The following is a 19210-nucleotide window of genomic DNA, read 5'->3' as shown; positions in this document are numbered from 1 at the left end:
ATGAATTGCAAGCTGTAGGACATATAGTATGTGCTGGTACTGAGAGGGGATGTTTCCTAGGGAAGAGGGGACATTCTTATCCATGTAAATGGGGAATTTCTTAGGGCCACACACATGCCCAAGACAAGACACATGCACAGAAAGGACCAGGGGAAACTTTAGCCTTGAACTATGCTCGAAATGCATGGTATGGCTATGCTCCAAAGGAGAGCACTCACACAGGCCAATTTGCATAGATTGGGAAAGGTTTTCTTTTTTTCTTTTCCTGTCATTCAAGGAAATATCTGTCATAACACTAGCTAGATGCAACCTTAAGGAACAGATACCACATAGTCTAAATTCCAGCAATAACGCATTAAAATATCAAAATGTTTAGGTTTCAACAAAATATCACAAAACATACAAACATACAACAACCCAGAGAGAGGAGAAGATTAAAGCATTGGTAACCATCAATGAACAGAACCAGATCTGGGACATAAGAGACAAAGATTTTAAAAATGGTCCTAAATGATTCCCAAGGGTGTGGATCTTCCTGGCAACGTGGGACAGAAATCCTAGTACAAGCTGAGACTCAGCATCAAGGGATTGAGAAAACCCTTAGAATGAGCTGATACTCAGCATCAAGAGATTGAGAAAATCTTCTTGACCAAAAGGGGGAAGAGGGAAATGAGACAAAATAAAGTGTCAATGGCTGAGAGATTCCAGAGTCAAGAGGTTATCCTGGAGGTTACTCTTACGCATTAAATAGATATCACCTTGTTAATCAAGATGTAAAGGAGAGGCTGGAGGAACTGCCTGAAAATGTAGAGCTGTGTTCCAGTAGCCATGTTTCTTGAAGATGATTGTATAATGATATAGCTTTCACAATGTGACTGTGTGATTGTGAAAACCTTGTGTCTGATGTTCCTTTTATCTACCTTATCAACAGACGAGTAAAACATATTGGAATAAAAATAATAGGGGGAACAAATGTTAAAATAAATTGAAAGTGAAATGCTAGTGATCAATGAAAGGGAGGGTAAGGGGTGTGGTATGTATGAATTTTTTTCTGTTGTCCTTTTATTTCTTTTTCTGAATTGATGCAAATATTCTAAGAAATGATCATAATGATGAATATGCAACTATGTGATGATATTGTGAATTACTGATTATATATGTAGAATGGAGTGATCAAAAGTTAAGAATGTTTGTGTTTGTTGTTAATAGTTTTTTAAAAAAAAATTTTAAATTAAAAAAAAGGTCCTAAATATGCTTAAAGACCAAAAGGAAAATATTGACAAAGAACTAAATTACATTAGGAAAACAACAGATGAACACAAACATCACTAGGAGACAGAAATTATGAAAAAGAACCAGACAAAACAGAAGACCACAGTAACAGAAATAAAAAATTCCCTATAGGGGTACAATAGCAGTTTGGAGCTGGCAGAATAAAGAATTAGTGAATTGGAAGATAAGACAATTTAACTCATTACATCTGAGGAGCAGAAAGACTAAAGAAACGTAAGCAGAGCCTGAGGAACCGTTAAGCATACCATATTACATTGTGGGAGTCCCAGAAGGAGAGGAAAGAGAGAAAGGGGCAGAGAGATTATAAGAGAGAAATAACACTTGGAAACTTACCAAATTTAACAAAAGTCATGAATATACACGGCCAAGGAGCTCAACAAATTCCAACAGGAGGAACCAAAAAAAAAAAGGATTCATACCTGACACTTTATAATCAAACTGCTGAATGCCAAAGATAAATTTTTAAAAAGCCACAAGAGAGAAGCAATGTTGCACATACAAGGGAGCCTCAAGAAGATTAATTACCAATTTCTCACTGGAAACTATGGCGGTAAGAAGGGAATGGGATGATATATTTACAATGCTAACAGCAAAAAAATTGCCAACCAAGAAATTTTATATCTGTCAAAACTATTTTTCAAAAATGAGGGAAAGTCTAAGCCATTCCCAGGTAGACAAAAGTTGAGGGAATTTGTCACCACTAGACCTGCCCTATAAGAAATGCTAAAGAGAATTGTACAAGTTGATAGGAAAGAATGCTAAATAATTGAATAAAAAATAAGAAATAAAGCTCTCCATTTTAGGTAATGATGTGGGTAAACATAAATACCAGTATTATTGTATTTTGGTTTGTAATTCCACTTTTTTAGATCCTGTAGGATCTAAAAGACAAATGCATAAAATGTAATGATAGATCAGTGGTTTTAGACTCAAAATGTATGAATATGTAATCTGTAGTAAGAAACAAATAAAGATGGGAGGACAGAGGGCATAGGAACATAGTTTGTATATGTTATTGAAGTTAAATTGGTATCAAAGTAGACAAGATTGTTACAGATTTAGGATGTTAAATTTAAGGGCCATGATAACTACAAAGAAAACACCAGAGAATACACAAACTCATAGAGACAGAAAGTAGAGCAATGATTATAAGGGATAGGGGGTAGAGACAGTCGAGAGTTAATGCATACTGGATGTATGATTTCTGTTCAGGGAGATGGGAAGGTTTTAGTATTGGAAAGTGGTGAGGGTACCCAGATATTGTGAATGGGTTTAATCCCACTGAATGGTATGCTTAGGAGTGGCAGATATGGTTGTTTATGTTGTGTGTATAGTCCCACAATTTAAAAAGAAAGAAAGAGCAACTAAAGAAATATGACAATTAAATTCAATATGCGATCCTGGATGAGATCTGTTCTAGTTTGCTAGCTGCCAGAATGCAATACACTGGAAATGGAATGGCTTTTAAAAAGGGGAATTTAATGAGTTGCTAGTTTACAGTTCTAAGGCTGAGAAAATGTCCCAATTAAAACAAGTATATAGAAATGTCCAATCAAAGGCATCCAAGGAAAGATACCTTGGTTCAAGAAGGCCAATGAAGTTCAGGGTTTCTCTCTTAAGTGTAAAGGCACATGGCGAACACAGTCATAGCTTCTCTCTCATCTGGAAAGGCACATGGTGAACACGGTCAGCATTCCTCTCTCATCTGGAAGGGCACATGGGGAACATGGCATCATCTGCTAGCTTTCTCTCCTGGCTTTCTGTTTCATGAAGCTCTCCGGGAGGCATTTTCCTTCTTCATTTCCAAAGATAGCTGGCGGGTGAACTCTGCTTCTTGTGGCTACGTCATTCTGCTCTGCTCTCTTTGAATCTCCTTCATTCTCCAAAATGTTTCCTCTTCTATAGGATTTCAGAAATTTATCAAGACCCACCCAAATGAGTGGAGAAACGCCTCTACCTAATCCAGTTTAACAACCACTCTTGATTAAATCACATCTCTGGGGAAATGATCTAATTACAGTTTCAAAGATAAATACGAAATAGGGATTAGAAGAAACCACTGCCTTTACAAAATGGGATTAGGATTAAACCATGGCTTTTCTAGGGTCCATCCATCATTTCAAACCAGCACAGGATCTAAGAATGGAGGTGAAAAGGCTGAAAGGACCTTATTGGGACTCATGAAAAAAATGGAATACAGATTGTAAGCTTTACATCAGTGTTAAATTTCTTGAACTTGATAATTGCACTTAAAATGATTAAGTAAGTGAATGTCCCTGTTCCTAGGAAATGTACATGGAAGTATTTTATGTTCAAAAGTATGATGTGTATAACCTGCTCCTAGATGATCAGAAAATACATAGGTAGGTAGATGATAGATAAGCTAAATAGATACAGATACAGATATAACTATAAATAGATGGATGATGGATAGACTAGACTTAAACAGCAAATGGGATAAAATATTAAAATTAGTGATTTGGGAATCCTTAAGGAGAGTATGTTGGGAGTTCTCTGCTTGGGCTTTTATTATTTTTGCAACTGTATTGTAAATTTGAAATTATTTTGAGATACAAAATTTAAAGGGAAGAAAGGAAGCAAAAAATTGAATGTAGTGTTCAAGAGAGCTCAGGTGCTGGATTCAAGGCTGGGTTTGAATTTCTGCTCATGAACAAGTCACGTGACCTCTTTCATTCCTCACTGTTAAATAGAGGAAATTATATTCATGTTTCCCATGCATAATAAGTACTGAGCACGGAGTCTGGGCTGGGAGTTAATTCACTGGGTGGTTGCCAGGGCTGGTTGAGATAATGGATACAAAGACCTCACCACACTGCCTCACGCAGAGTCAGCTCCTGGTGCAACCTTTCTGAAGGAGAATATGGCAACATACATCACAAGTCTTAAAAAGTACACACTCTTTGACCCTAGATTCACTTTTAGAAATTTTACATAAGGAAATAATTAAGACTTTGTGCAAAGATATAGTTACACAGCATTATTTATAATGGATATAACTGGAAGGCGTTATGGTTGGTTTTATGTGTCATCCTGGCCAGGATATACTACTCAGTTATTTAATCAAACACTAATCTAGGTGCTGCTGGGAGGCATTTTTTTAGATGTGTTAACATCTATAATTAGTCGACTTTAAATAAAGAAGATCACTTTGATAATGTGGGTGGGCTGCATCCAATCAGTTTGAAAGAGCAAAGACTAGGTTTTCCAGAGAAGAAATTCTGCCTCAAGACTGAGTATCAACGACAGCTCAAGACTACAGCCTGAATTTCCAGCCTGCTGGCCAGTCCTACAAATTTCAGACTTGCTGGTCACCACAACCCCTGAAATAAATAGATATATGTATATTGGTTCTGTATCTCTGGTGGACCCTGACATATGGGGTGGGAGGAAACCATGTCCATCAATATGGCAACAACTGAATAATACATAATATACTGACATAATGGACTACTATGCACTCAATGAAAGTTATGAAAGTATTTAGGTCTGCATAGAAGTTTACATTCTAGTGCTGATTTAAAAAGTCAAACAATGTGTATAACCTCATTTGTATTTTTTTTTAATCAAGGAAGATCTGGAAGGACATATCTGCATTCTTGTTCTTAACATGGCTGATTGCATCCCCTGGGAGCTAGTTTATAACACAGGTGCCCAGGCCTTACAGCGGACCTGCTGAATTAGAATCTCTGGGGTGAGAGAATATCCGTGTTTTATACAAAATTCCCAGGTAATCCTGAGGCACACTGGAGTTTCAGAACCACAGTAGATACACAAGCGTTAACAGTGCTTATCACCAGCTTATGGGTTAGCTGATGATTTTTATTTTCTTCTCTTTGTATTTTCTACAATATATGTAGAAATTTATTAATTAAAAAGAGATGGGAAAAGGGGGAAAAAAAGAGGTAGAGAATATGTATGTTGCTGTTTGTCCTTTGTTTCAAATGGTGACACCATGTGGCTTCAGCCCACATGTGAAGAGTTCTACAATTAACCCAGCCCTTCTGGAAGAGGTGGGGGGAAAGTAAACCCAAAGGATTGGTCCCTCTGCAAATGTAAAAATGGGTGCAGCCAACGACCCAATCCTGATGCCAAGGAGCAGTGATGTCCTCTTTAACAAAGAAGCTGGGTTGAGTTTGCAGGCATTAAATGGACACAAGTCAAGCCACCTTCCCACCCTGAGTTAGGATCTCCATTAACCTGGAGGTCAGAATAAGGGTCCGATGTGCCAAGATGCACAGGAATGGGTTTGTAACAGTGAAAAACGAGAAATCACTTAATTGTTCAATAGAGGATGATTATGGTAGACCCATAAAATGGAATCCTACACAGCCAATAGAAGCGTCAGTCATGCAATAGGTCAATAACATACTGTCAAATGAAAGAAGGTTATGAAACAATATGAAAACATCTATACAAAATTATTTACAGGGAGACAGAGAGAGGGAAGGAGAGGAGAGGAAGGGAAAGCTGGAAGGATGCTCTCCAAAAGTGAAGAGTGGTTATTTCTTGGAGGTGAAATTTGGGGTACTTTTTTTCTGTTTGTAATTTTCTCTATTTCAACTGTATATGATAAATAGGCACTTTTACAATCACAAAAATCTACTTATATCTTGAAAAAAAAATAAAACTGTCTTTCTGTGGCCTCATTCAGGTTCACTTGCAGAAGCTTCCCCACAAGCTACACACAAGTTGCACTGCTGAGGCCTCGGGAGGGCAGAAAGGTTAAAGCAGAACACGTGGAGGGGGTGTGGCAGTGCACAGGAGCCCTCCAAGGAAGGGGAGACACAGCCTTACTAAACACTTTGTACACCATACTAAAAAGGCCAACTCTATGGGGGCTGAAAAGATACCTCCCAAGTAAAGTTTTTAAATGAACAACCAACAGGGAAGAGACAGCAAGAAACTTATACGCTAATGAGAAAATCACAGAGCTCCCGACAGTTTTAAGGCAATAAAACCTGAATAAATAAAACAATAAAGGATATGATCAGACAGTTCACAAAGAAGAAATACAAAGCCCAATAAGCTTTGTTTAAAGGTACTTGAGGGTCCTGGTAATGCTCTTTTTCTGGATCTGAGTACCGGCTACACAGGTGTGTTTGGTTATGAAAAATCACTGAGCTGAACATTTACAATATGTTCACGTTTCCGTATTTATGTTAACTTCAAGAATTAAATTTTTAAAAGCAAGGAAAGGACAGAAACAAAATTCAGTAGACAGAATGCCAAGTAGGTGGAGCAGGGGGAATACAGGAGAAAAGCACATAGCAGGATTTAAATATTGTAATGTTCGAGGAGTTGGGCTGGGTGGTGGGCTGACAAACGTTTGTTATATTAATCTTTATTTGTTTACGAATAAAAGAGACTAGGCACAGAACCAAATAGGCCTGGACTGCATTCCCTACTCTGCCACTCACTAACTCTGTGATACAGGCTCTTAACCTCTCTGGCTCAACTTTCTTACCTGTGAAATGGAAGAATGTGAAGATGTTTTTTAAAGCACAGCACATAAGGAGCTGTCTAATACTGACTGCGCCAGCTTGAAAGGATTATGTACCCTAGAAAAGACATGTTTTAATCCTGAGCCACCTTGTGGAGGCAACCGTTTCTCTTAACCCCTATGCCACACTATAGGTTGGGAGCGTGATTAGATTATCTCCACAGACATGTGACTTGCTCAGTTGTGGCAATGGAGATGTGACCACTCATTCCAGGTGAGTCTTGATTCATTTAATGGAATCCTTAAAAGAGGAAGCCTTTCTAGAGCCACCAGATCCAGGACAGCCATGAGAACCTCAGAGCCCATGCAGCCGAGACCTTTGGAGATGAAGAAGGAATATCCTCCCAGGGGAGCTTCATGACACAAGAAGCCTGGAGAGGAAGCTAGCAGATGTCACCATGTTCACCATGCGCCTTTCCAGTTGAGAAAGAAACCTTGAACATCATCACCTTCTTGAACAAAGGTATCTTTCCCTGGATGCCTTAGATTGGACATTTCTATACTCTTGCTTTAACATCAGACATTTTTCACAGCCTTAGAACTGTAACTGTGCAACTTAATAAACTCCCTTTTTAAAAAGCTATTCCGTTTCAGGTGTATTGAATTCCAGCAGCTAGCAAACTAAACACCGAACCTGGAAGACTTTACACGCCACTAAATATTGCTTCCATTTCTCATTTATTGCACAAACACCACCATATAGAAACGTGATGATGTTTAAAAAGGCTACTTCCTAATATGCTCTACTGGCGCCTTCCTGATTATGCATTCCAGTCTCATACACACATGTAGCACCATTTAGTGTCTATAGAATTGTGTACCCCATTGTTTTCTGAATGGATGTATTAAGGCATTTGAATTCTCTACCTGTTGCCCCTTGTGTAAAAACCCGGCTGCTAACTGCGTAGCAAAAGGGCGGCAGCGCGTGCCACGCCACTCGCTCATATTTGGGGCTGTTAATAAACAGAGCTGTGGGACGTTTCCAAACACATACTTGTAAATCAGCTCTTGCTTGTGTGCAGCCTGAATGAGGCTTCGCAAGCACTTTTGATGCTAACTTCCCTTTGAGACAGGCCAATTCCAACCAACTTCAGTCCTAAACGGAACATCCGGGCACTACGTTTTAAAAAATAGTGTAAAAAAAAAAAATTAGTGTCGGAGAAGGTGAGGATGGCCCCCGCGTAAACTGCAAACAGGGACTCAGGCCACCGGTGTTTCAATTCTTCCCAGCAGTCCACCCTGAACCCAGGTTTTACTCTGTCCTTCCTAAGCGAAGCAGAAATGTTGCACTGGACGCCCTGAGGCGCTTACTTTGCGCCAGAGACCCAGGGGAAAAGGCCCGCCCTGCCAGAGGAGAGCTTCCATTGGCTCCACCAAGTCACGTGCTTGAGCCAGTCACGTGACAGAGGCGGGCAAGGTGAGAGCGCTGTTGGAATCACGTGGCTGGATAGTTGCTCACGGTTACTGCATTGTAGAAAACACGGAAATGTTTAAAGACGAAAACTCATCCGTAATCGCTGCTGTTAAAATTTAACCTCTGTTAAAATTTTGATGTATTTTTCCCACTTTTATCCTATCTATACACCCAAAATATAATTTATATCCAAATATGTATGGACAAACATATATACACACACATACATATGCATGCATCTGCACATTTTTGAGTCTTGCTTTTGTACTTAATATTTCAGCAAAAAGGCTATTCTATGTTGTTAGAAATACTTATAAAAACCATTTTAATGGTTGCATACTATCCCATGATATGATATGCCACACTTCATTATTCCCTAGTCATTACTGGTCTTTAATTTATAAGCAAATTTTCTTAATTATAAGTAATGTTATATGAAGCCTATTATTACATCAATCCTTGTTGGCACTATCGTTGGAGGTGAAAATGGTATTTAGTTTTCATTTCTTTTTTTCTTTGCATGGGCAGGCACAGGGAACCAAACCCGGGTCTCCAGCATGGCAGGCTAGAACTCTGCCTTGCTGAACCACTGTGGGCCTCATTTCCTTTTTTTATTCCTAGTGATCTTAAACTCTTTCCATAGCCTTAATGACCATTGATATTTGTTCTTTTTGAACTGTCTGTTCATATCCACTATCTGTTCATACTTATTCACTCACATTCTGGTCTTATGTGCCTCAAAACTATCACGGTCTCTATGTTTTTTTTCACTGGCTTATCTGGACTTCTTGACAGATTTGTTGTGCTATCTTTTCCCTGTTTGTTTTTCTTCTTAAATTTTATTTGGAATTCCCTCTTGTCACAACTTTTCTTACTAAGGGTAACCAACCACTCTTCCTGACTTCAAACAGCACAGGTGGTTTTGTTTGGAATATAGATAGGATCATACCATATGAACTCCCCTGCATTGGTGTCTCTCACTCAAAATATGAGTTATATGAGATTCGTCCATACCATTGCATGTATTGTAGAGTGTTCATTCTTGTTATATAATGTTCAGTAGTGTGAAGACAACACAATTTATCCATTCTATTGTTGATTCGGGTGATTTTCAGTTTTGTGCTGTTATGAATAGTGCTGCTACAAACAATTTTGCTTTTTTAAGAATATGTTTTAATTTCCTTAGATTATTGATTAAGTACAAAGGGGGAAATGTGCCTTTTTAATGAAGAGGGCTGACAGACACCACCCGAACCAAGTGATCAAATTTAGCATCACAATTAAGCGAACAAGTTGACATCAGTGTGAGGCAATGGAAAATATCACCATGCAGCTTTCTTTCCAAAAGTGTCTAACATGAATTCAAAAATGAGTTGAGGCGGGCCGCGGTGGCTCAGCGGGCAAAGTGCTTGCCTGCTATGCCGGAGGACCTCGGTTCGATTCCCGGCCCCAGCCCATGTAACAAAAACGGAGAAACAGAATACAATAAAACAAGAAAATGTTTAAAAATGTTTCCCTTTCTTCCTTCCTTCCTTCCTTCTATCCTTCCTTCCTTCTCTCTGTCTTTCCTTTAAAAAAAAAAAAAAAAAAAAAAAAAAATGAGTTGAGTCAGACAAATTTAGATTGTGGAACATTCTATAAAACAACTGGTGTGAAGTCATCACAAATGCAATGCCAGGATCGACAAGAAGGCAAAAGTTATTCTCAATTAAAGGAGATGGAAGAGATATGGCATCTAGTTGAATGCTGAAATTAAGAAAAAAAAAAGAACTATAACGGACATTATCGGGGGCAACTGGAGAAATCCAAACATAGAATGCATGTTAAATAAAATTATTTTATATATATTACATTTCTTGGGTATGACTATGGTATTGTGGTCATGTAGGAGAGTGTCTGTTTTTTAGTTAATACGTGGTAAAGTAAAATGTCAGGATGTCCACAGTTAACTCTCAAATCTTCACCAAACACACACACACATACACATGCACATAGTAAGGTAAAGCGAATGTGGTAAAATGTTAATAGTTGGTACCTTTAGGTGAAGAGTATAAGCATTTTTTCCCCCAACTTTCCCAATGGTTTGAAAGAATATCCTATCATTGTCTTCTGGGTTTTTTGCTGTTGTTATTGTTGTTTTTGCCCCACTCAATATCATGTCTGTGAGATTCACCCACGTTGCTGCATATAGCCAAGATCCATTAATTTACTGCTACATAATAGTCCATTGTTTCTATGCTCTATGTAGAGCATACTTTATATATCCATATTTCTTTCTACATGCATTTTTTTTTTTGCTATTATAAACAATGTTTCCAACCTCTTTCCAAACCATTACTGCTCTTGTATCCTCAGATCCTTCAGAACTCAGGGCAAACATCTCTGGGTTATATAGATAATGTCAGTCCTGACTTACACAAGGGATATTTTAAGGGACCAAGATTGCCTGAAAGGAAACCACTGATTGCTGTGGAATTGTACCCAGTCAACCATGCAGATCTGATTCAGGGTTCTTCTCTTGGCTGTCATGGAGGTTCCTGGGTCCTACTATGAGATTTCAGAGCAGTCTATTAATCCTCGCTCTCTGTTAATGAATTTTTAAAAAGATTCCTAAAATGAAATCAATTTACATTTGGTTCCATATAAACTGTTCTAATTTTTTGTTTTGATGCTTTCAAAATACAAGACTCAGGAAGGGAGGACCCACGTCTGGCGGGCTTGCCAAAGTGTCCTCAGCTCCGCATACCCTGCCTGACACACTGTCAGTGCTCAGAACATAAAAAAGAAAGAAAACAAAACAGGTAACTGAATGAGTGAAGAAATGAATGTCAATAATTACGCAAACATCTTCACTATAACCAGGGTATGCATATTATTTTGTATGATTATTTTATGGCCATGAGGACTTTTCTCCTTGAATATATTTCCATGAACTGACATTATCTGTATATTTCCCATTTACAGAGTTATGCAAACTGTCCCTAGTATTAAAATAACTTAGTTTGCTTAGCCATACTCTTATTGTTGGGCATTTTGATGGTTTCCAGTTTGTTTTGCTAGTACAGATAGCATGTGCAGATATTTTTCTCCCTTTGGGATTAACGTCTTATAAATTCCCCAAAGTGAAGTTATGAGGGCAAAAGAAGCAGTCTTAAAGTTTCTTACACGTTGTTTGAAACACTGAATCCTGAAAAAGTAAATCACTTTATAACAGCTCTGCCAACATTAGGTTTTCTGTTTTTACTAGTTTAAGTAAATATTTTTTAAAATGTTCATCTCTTTAATTTCTAGTGGTCTCTGCACTTTTCCATGCGACAACTTGTCATCTGCATTTTTCTGAGCTATAAATTGAAATTAAAATATCAAATTTCAATCCAGCTGTCTCAGTAACACTTAAAAGCAAAGATTCCTTTCCCCATTAATGTGTTGTTTCTGGTGTGTCTCACATTAAGTTCTTATAGCAATTTAAATCTACTTCTGGAATGTATTCTTGTCCATTGGACTTTTTTGTTTATTTTAAATCGATGCCATATGTTTTTCATGATTGTGACGTCATCTAAAACTCTGGAAGGGTAAATCTCATTGCCTTTGTATAAAAAAAAAAACAAAAAACTCTTTGGAATGCTTATCTGCTTTCTTTGTTTATTTACTAAATGCCACTGTATCCAAGGCCCCAGGCCAGACCTGTACAGAGATAAAAAGGCTCGGGCCCAGAGGTGCTTACAGTCTGGGAAAGGAGGAAGTGGCCTCACCAGGGGGTAAGAGTGATAAAATGCTAAAGGAGCTCTGGAGAGAAAGACTCCTTCCAGCTGAGAGTCACCTTAGGTATGAGCAGGACTCAGAGGCAGACCCATTTACACCAGGTCTCCCGGGCAGAGAGAAAAGACAAGACGTTTTGCTGGAAGGAACTTGGGGCACCTGTGGGTAACCAGCAAGCAGCTCAGCCTGGCTTGCAAAGTTGGAAAGAAAGGATAGAACCTGACTACAGAAGGCCTTGAATGCTAAACTCAGAAAGTTTAGACTTTGTGCTCTTGGTGGCTTAGACTCACGTACCCCAAAGGTGTTCTTAATCTTAATCCATTCCTGTGGGTATGGACCTATTGTCAATAGGGCCTTTTGGTGGGTCGTTTAGTTGAGGTGTTGGCCCAACTGAATGACGATGGGTGATAGTCTTATGACTGGGAGCCTTATAGAGAAGGCTACAGAGACAGAAGCTTCGAGAGAAGCAAGAAGTTGGCAGACAACAGAACCCAGAAGAAAGGAGAAGACCGTGGCCCTGTGCACTGCCACATGACAGAGAGCCAAGGGCCAAGCACAGCTGGCAGCCAGCCACAGAGCACCACCGTTTTCGGAGAGAAAGCATCGCCTTGTGGATGCCTCAATGTTGGACTTCCCCTCACCTCAACACCATGAGCCAACACATTCTGTTGTTTAAGCCAACCCATAGTATTGGTATTTGTTTTATGAGCCGGGAACCTGAAACAGTCCTGTAGGCAACTGAAGCTGCGCTTTAGGATCACAGGGCTGGCGGCAACGCCTGCCCTGACCCGAGGATGGAAGGGAAGACAGGAGGCAAGAGGCCATGGATGAAAATCACAGCACAAAGTCTGGTGGAAGAGAGAATTTTCAAAAATCTCCCTTGGTAGGGAGCCAGTTTTTTGTTTTTGTTTTAAATTATGATACATCCTGCCAATATAATACTGAGCACCAGTAATAAGGATGAGGCATTTCTGTAGCCCTGTCACGGAAAGATCTCATTTCACTTGGGTGTGGTTTCCTCTGAGTGCACCATCAGAAACCAGGGTGTCGAGAGCATTCGTGCTGCAAGGTGAGGGCACTGGGTTCAGTCTGTAGGGAGCTACGGAGCCCCCTGAGAGGCAGCTAAGAATCAAACAGGCTAATGGGGACCATGTGGTCAGGCCGTGGAGGCAGAGTGACCAATTGTCCCCAGTCTGCCTGCGACGGTCCAGGTGTAGCACCCAAGTCCCAAGTCCAGGGCAAACTGGGCCCACTGACCTCCCGGAGTGAAGGATGGATGGACGCGGGCGGTAGGTTGACAAGGCGGAAGTAACTACCTACACTTGAGAATGAGATTCTTTTCTTTTTCCTTTAAGATTTATCATTATTTTCAGGAAAAGTGTGACTACTTTCAGGCACTTAAAACAGTTAGCATAGTATCACTGGCTGTGATAAAGAAAGTGGTCTAGTTAGGACTTTGTACAGAGGTGATTGGTATCATCACATTTGTGTCCCCTGAATTCACGCTTTCTCTTCCTAATATAAATAGCAATAATTTAACGCTGTTCGCTAAGAAATGACTCTATGGCCGGTACTGAACCCGGCACGTGACCTGCATCATCTCATGTTTATGTAAATCTTATTAAACCCCTACAAGGGGTGTGTTATTTTCCCCTTTTACAAATGAAGTAGCGTGACTCTCTGCCCCCACCCCAGGTCGCACAGTGGGTGAGTGCCGTGAATCTCTGTCCCCACTTCCATGTCCAGAGGACAGCGTGGCACAGGGAACGTCACTGCCCAGCTCAGTCCACAGGAGGGGCCGCTGGTGAACTCCACCTCCTACCAAACACACCGGCCATGTCGGGGAAGGCTGAGGAACTCTGGCTTGTAGATTTTCCCCATGAAGGGCTCCAAGACTCTTCCCATGTCCTCCTAGAGGCAAATGCTGAGAAAGAGATAACAATGGGGTCCAGTGCTTGATGTGGGGCTTATCACTGTGTGTGATGGCTGAGTGCCTGTCTCCCCTCAGTGCCAGTGAGCAGGAGCCAGGAACCCTGCATGCCCCTCTCTTGGTCCTTGAGCCTTAAAGGAGGGGAAAGTGATAGCTGCAGCGGGGTTGGGGGCGGATCCCAGGCAGGAGGGTGATCTGTGAAAAGGCCTGGAGGTGGACAAGCCAAGGGAAGGTTCAGGGACAACAGCCAAGTGTGCTGAGGAGGAGAACAGCTGGCCAAAGGCACCGATGTCACTGGAACTGAAATTGGGGGGAAGGGGCAGGGCTGAGGTGGGGAAGAGAATGGAAGGGATCTGCACTGTGACAGCAGGAAGCCAAGGGGCTGGAGAGGGGGGTGTGGAGAGGTCAGAAGGAAAAGAGGAAAGGCAGAAAGGAACCCGCCACTGGAGCGCCACATGAGGCTGTGGTGTGAAGGTTTTCTTTTTTGGTAGTGGGAAGAGATTGGGCAGCACAATTCTGTTTCCGACAGGGCTGGAGCTGGATGCCCCGGGCAGGCCCAGGGCGCGCAGACGCCTCTACCGGCCTTCACCCTGCTTTCTGTTCACTGACCAGACCCCTAGCTGAGGCGTTTTGTGGTGCTCAGCCTGAGTTGCAGGAGCTGGGTCAGCACCCCAAACCCTCCCCACCCAGATTCAGAGGACCGCATCACGGGGAATGGCCCCTCCCTGTCTCATGAAGTACGGAACGGGAAGACACACTTCCTGTCCGGCCTCGGCGCTGCCCAAGCCCACCAAGTCCAGGGACCCGCATTCAGGGTGGACAGAGGGAGGGGGCTCAAAAGAAGAGCCGGCCCCAGTAATCCCTGCTCTAGGTACTGTGTGGGCTCAGGAAACACCCACCGAATGAAGAATGAATGAATGAATGAATGAACATATGAACTCCTGACCTTGAAGGAAGTGGGGGTTCTGAGCAGAGGTTGCCTGCCTACCTCCTCCAGGCCCCGTTCGTCCCTCCTGCCCTGACTTCTCATCGCCCACCCCTGGAGCATGCACCCCGGAGATCACGAGGGGACCTTGGTCCCTGCCTCTTGGACCTACTCGGCAGCCACACAGCTGCGTGTACCTGAGGACTACGGACTGAGAGGACTTCCTAAAGGGCTTGGAGCTATGTGGGGGGAAACCCTACAGAGCAGAGTCCCCCAACCCTCCCTAAGGCCCGTGCTGCAGAGACGCGGCCTGCTCTGGCTCTGTGGCCACATCCAGCTCAGGCAGCACTTTCACCACTTTCTCCTGGTGTGGTCTTGGGGAATTACATCTCTGATCTTTTGACTCCCAATGTGCAAAATGGGTGATAATACCCATGTGGGGTGGTGAGAAGTAGCGAGCACACGGTAGGGGGGGCCAGGGGCCGGCACGTAAATAACAGTAGCCGTCACTGAAATCACTTCATCCCTCTGGAGGGTGAGAGGCTCTCAACTTAATGCTTCTATTAACTGTGAGTTCAAATAAATCTTCTGAGAATTTCATGGCACTGCCTGAAATCATCTCATCTGCCAAATCACCATAACCACGTGGACGCCAGAAAACCAAGACTTCTCTAGGGTAAGTGGTGCCCAAACCTGGACTTCCTCCTTCCCTACTTGCCCCTTCACCTTGCCCAGGGGAATATGGGGGAGAGCCAGGATCCTGGCACCAATCCCAGCTCAGACGGGTCCCGGGGCCCTGACAGCTCACAGAGGGTGAGGAGGCTGGAGCAAGAAGACGGCGTTTGGTGGGGCGAAAAGTACGAAGGCTCTGAAATCCATGACTCACCAGAGTGCTGGGGCAGAATTGCAGGCAACTTGTCTGGCTGACTGGCAGTAGCAGCCAATACCTGAAGCCTTTCAAAAGGAACGCCTCCTTCCCTGTCCTTCAGACAGCAGGGTCCTGCCCAGGGCTGGCGCTGGACTGGCCTGCGCTCCCACACTCGTCCAAGACATACTACTGGAGGATTTCCCAGTGTCTCCCCCCGCGACAATCTCGATGCTTGATCCTTGTACCCTTTTTTCCAAACTGTACCTCATTCCTCTGCTCAGAAACCTCCAGGGGTTCTGCCAGCCGGCAAGCTGCTCCCCCATCCTGCCCTCCAAGGATCCTGCCCAGCTTCTCCCCACACTTGAGCTTCTCCCCACCCCACTCAAGAACTTCCACTGCCACCCAGCAAGCCTCCACATCATCCACAGAACAGCCCAGCCCACCGTCCTGGGCTCACCCTCTCTGTCCCCCTCCCGGCCTTTGCAAAGCCTGGTCCCACCAAGGGATCTGCAGAAAGTCTCAGTGACCCTTTACCCCCTCCAATCTTTCCAGCCTCCTGACATTAAGCATTCCCTGCCTGGCTCTTCACTTTCTACTTGTGGGGCTAGAGCTCAGTTACAGGACCCACTTGGCCTCCATTTCATCTGCAAAATGGGCCCAAAAGTACCTACCTCATTTGGGTTATTATCATAATTAAATGAGAAATTGCAGATACAGAGTTTGGCCAGCTCCTGACCCAGCGCAGGAACTCCACCAGTGGAGTTCCCATCTCTCCGCCCTGGTAAATATCTCATGTTTCACTCTCCAACACAATTTTACATTCCCTGAGGATGCATCTTACACTCCTCTCCTTCCTTACTCCTCCAAGTACTTGGCTCAGGGCTGAGCAAACAGTAAATGCTTCAAAAATGCAACAGACAAAGAGGACACCTTCCAGCACCACACTTGGTGGGATGCTCCACTGAGGGAGAGCAAAGATGGGTTCTGCCACGGCGCACCAGAAGGCACTCGCCCCGGCCGTGCCCCACCCCATCCTCTGGGCAGGGCTCCCTACCCGGTGAGCAGAAAGCCATCCACCACAGCCCCCTCCCCAGGGTAAGTTTCACCCAGAGCACTGCTGGCTGGCCAAGACCAGTCTTATCTCCACAAGCTTTTCCTGGAACAGGCTTGGGACTTGGTGCTGGTGAATCCGTCCCAAAGGAGGTGGCCACCTCCGGTAACGGATGGGTGAGGGTGAGACCGGGATGGGGAGGGCGGGATGAGAGCTCTTTAGGCCACAAATTAGGCCTGGAGACTCTGAACAGGTTTCACGGAGGAGCAGACTAACAGAAGGGGCAGGGTGGGGACAAGAACGTTCTGGGCAGAGGGGAGGGTTACACACAGCACCAGAACTGCCCCAGGTCCGCCCTTGTCTTGCTCGCCCACTCGGCAGGAACAGGCCAGCCCCCCCGCCTCTGCCTCCTCCCACCCAGATCCAAGCTCCCTGGGAGCAGCGTCCTATCTTCTCGGTGTGTGGGTGGGGTGGGGGTTGGATCAGTGCAGTGCCACCCGGAAGGGGCTTCTCTGAGGCCGTGGGGCCACATGTCTGGGGACAGGGCCTGAGGGAGTGCAGGGGCCTCTCTTCTCGGGATGCAGAGGGGGGTTCGCCAGGCCTCCTCCCTCCCTGACCAGGCCTCTCACCAGGCACTTCCAACCTCTCAGCCAAAAGCTCGGGGTGGGTGTGGGGGGCGGGAGGAGGCCGAGTCAGCACTCTGGCCTTGACCCTCTCCCAGGGCTTTAAAATCTGCTGGTGAGTACTGGAATGGCCGCCCTCCCCCAGCCCTCCCCTGCTGTCTGCCTCCCCAGGTCCTGTAGAGAGGAGCAGTGTCCAGGCAGGAGGCAGGGGGAGGGGGTGTGCCTGGACCTGTCGTGGGGAGGGAGTTGCCGCCTGGTTTGTGTTGGTCCAACACTCAGTTCCCGGTGGGCTGGGAAGTATGCAGGGGGGCTCTGCCTGGTGTGAATGTGGTCCCCACAGCTTGGACCTGGCACAACTGGGACAGATCCGTGCCTCAGATACCCACGTCACACAGGGCCCGGCCGGCCAACCCAGCAAGCGCTGGCCACGGCTGGAGGCCCCAGGCCCTCCAGGGCTGACTGATCCTTACACAGAACTCCAAACCCTGCACCCACCGTCCCTAGCCCCGGATTAAACATAAAGCAAGACCAGGCCGAGCTGCTTGGCAATTCCAGCTTTTATTGCTCTTCCTTCTATCTTGGGGTAGGATCTGTCTGTCCCCACACTTCACTGTCACTCCCTTGAAAGCAGAAGAGAAAGGCACAGTTCCCTTTTTTGTTTGCTGTTGGTTTGGTTTTTGCATCTTTTTAGCAGCTCTTTTGCCGCCTAAGATCTGTCCACCCTGGACGGATGCCAGTTAGGCCAGAACCATTGGCACGACACAACACGACACGACATCACACACACGCAAATGAAACACACACACACACACACACACACACACACACACGTTGTGCCCAGTCTGCCATGTTCTGGTGGCACAAAAGGGCCCCACAGGACACCATTCAAGTGGTGCGGATGCCACATGCCACAAGCCATCTTTGAAGACCAAGTGTGTAAAAGAAAATAAAGAACACTTCCGAGATGCCAGGAAGAGCAAACAAATCCTTACGAAAAATCCGAAATCAATAATAACACGTCAGTCTTGGGCAAAGCAAGGAGACGGGCCTGGCGACTCCTGGAGGGCCTGGTCTCTCCTTTGCCCGGTCGAGCCCTGCGGGTCCCAGGGCCTAGCGCAGGGGCCACCGGGTGCTCAGCAGGGCAGGGCACGGGGGTGCTCGGGGTGCTTGCTCCCTTCGAGCCTGCTCAAGACCCCCCCACCGCCTCCCCTCCCCCGCCACCAGCCACATCTGGTTCCACTCAGATCCTCCCCCACCTCCAGGCGCGCTCCTCCTCCCCTCTCCTCCTCCCCTTTCCTCCTCCCCTCTGCTCCCCCGTTTTCAGAAAAGCGGAGACGATTTTTAAAAATCCAGTCACACACACATGCACACACACGCACATGCACACACGCTTCTGAAAGAAAAAAAAAGGAGGGAAAGGCTAGAGAGAGCCGCTCCCCGGCGCTTCCCGCCGCCCGGCCCCCGAAGTTGGCCAAGTTGGCAGCGCCTTACCGGGGAGGACGGCGGAGGTGCCAAGGTGCAGGCCCCCGAGGAGCAGGACGCAGCGCAGCAGGTGACGAGGCCAGGGTGCTGGGACCGGCCGGCCGGGCCCCATCCCCGCGGCGCGGCGCGGCGGAGGGCGCGGGAACCGAGGGCGCACGGGCGCAGCGTGCGGGGGCAGCCCCAGTCCTGGGCTGCGATGACCACCCGCAAGGGGCTCGCGTCCTCCTCCGGGTCGGAACGAAGTGATGCTTCCCGGGGAGATCAGGGGAGGGAGGGAAGGAGGCAGGCGGGCGGAGGGAGGGCGGAGGGAGGGGCGCAGAACCCGAGAGGAGGGTTTGAGGGGC

At 45.1% G+C, this 19210-nt stretch overlaps 1 protein-coding gene across 2 annotated transcripts in view; it reads right to left on the bottom strand.

Moving 5' to 3' along the window:
- MRC2 (mannose receptor C-type 2) overlaps positions 1-19210 on the bottom strand; it is a 55922-nt gene extending 36712 nt beyond the window's left edge. Inside the window, exon 1 of one of the 2 annotated variants that reach the window (XM_077163486.1) lies at positions 18876-19210. In XM_077163486.1, the coding sequence (XP_077019601.1) occupies positions 18876-18978 (103 nt within the window). In that variant the 5' untranslated portion in view covers positions 18979-19210. The remainder of the gene's footprint in view (positions 1-18875) is intronic. The other variant, XM_077163487.1, reaches the window with a different exon arrangement.

This window comes from Tamandua tetradactyla, chromosome 6, assembly GCF_023851605.1.
Source record: "Tamandua tetradactyla isolate mTamTet1 chromosome 6, mTamTet1.pri, whole genome shotgun sequence".
Taxonomy (NCBI): domain Eukaryota; kingdom Metazoa; phylum Chordata; class Mammalia; order Pilosa; family Myrmecophagidae; genus Tamandua; species Tamandua tetradactyla.
The sequence above is the reverse complement of the archived record's forward strand: the minus strand, read 5'-3'. Positions and strand labels throughout refer to the sequence as shown.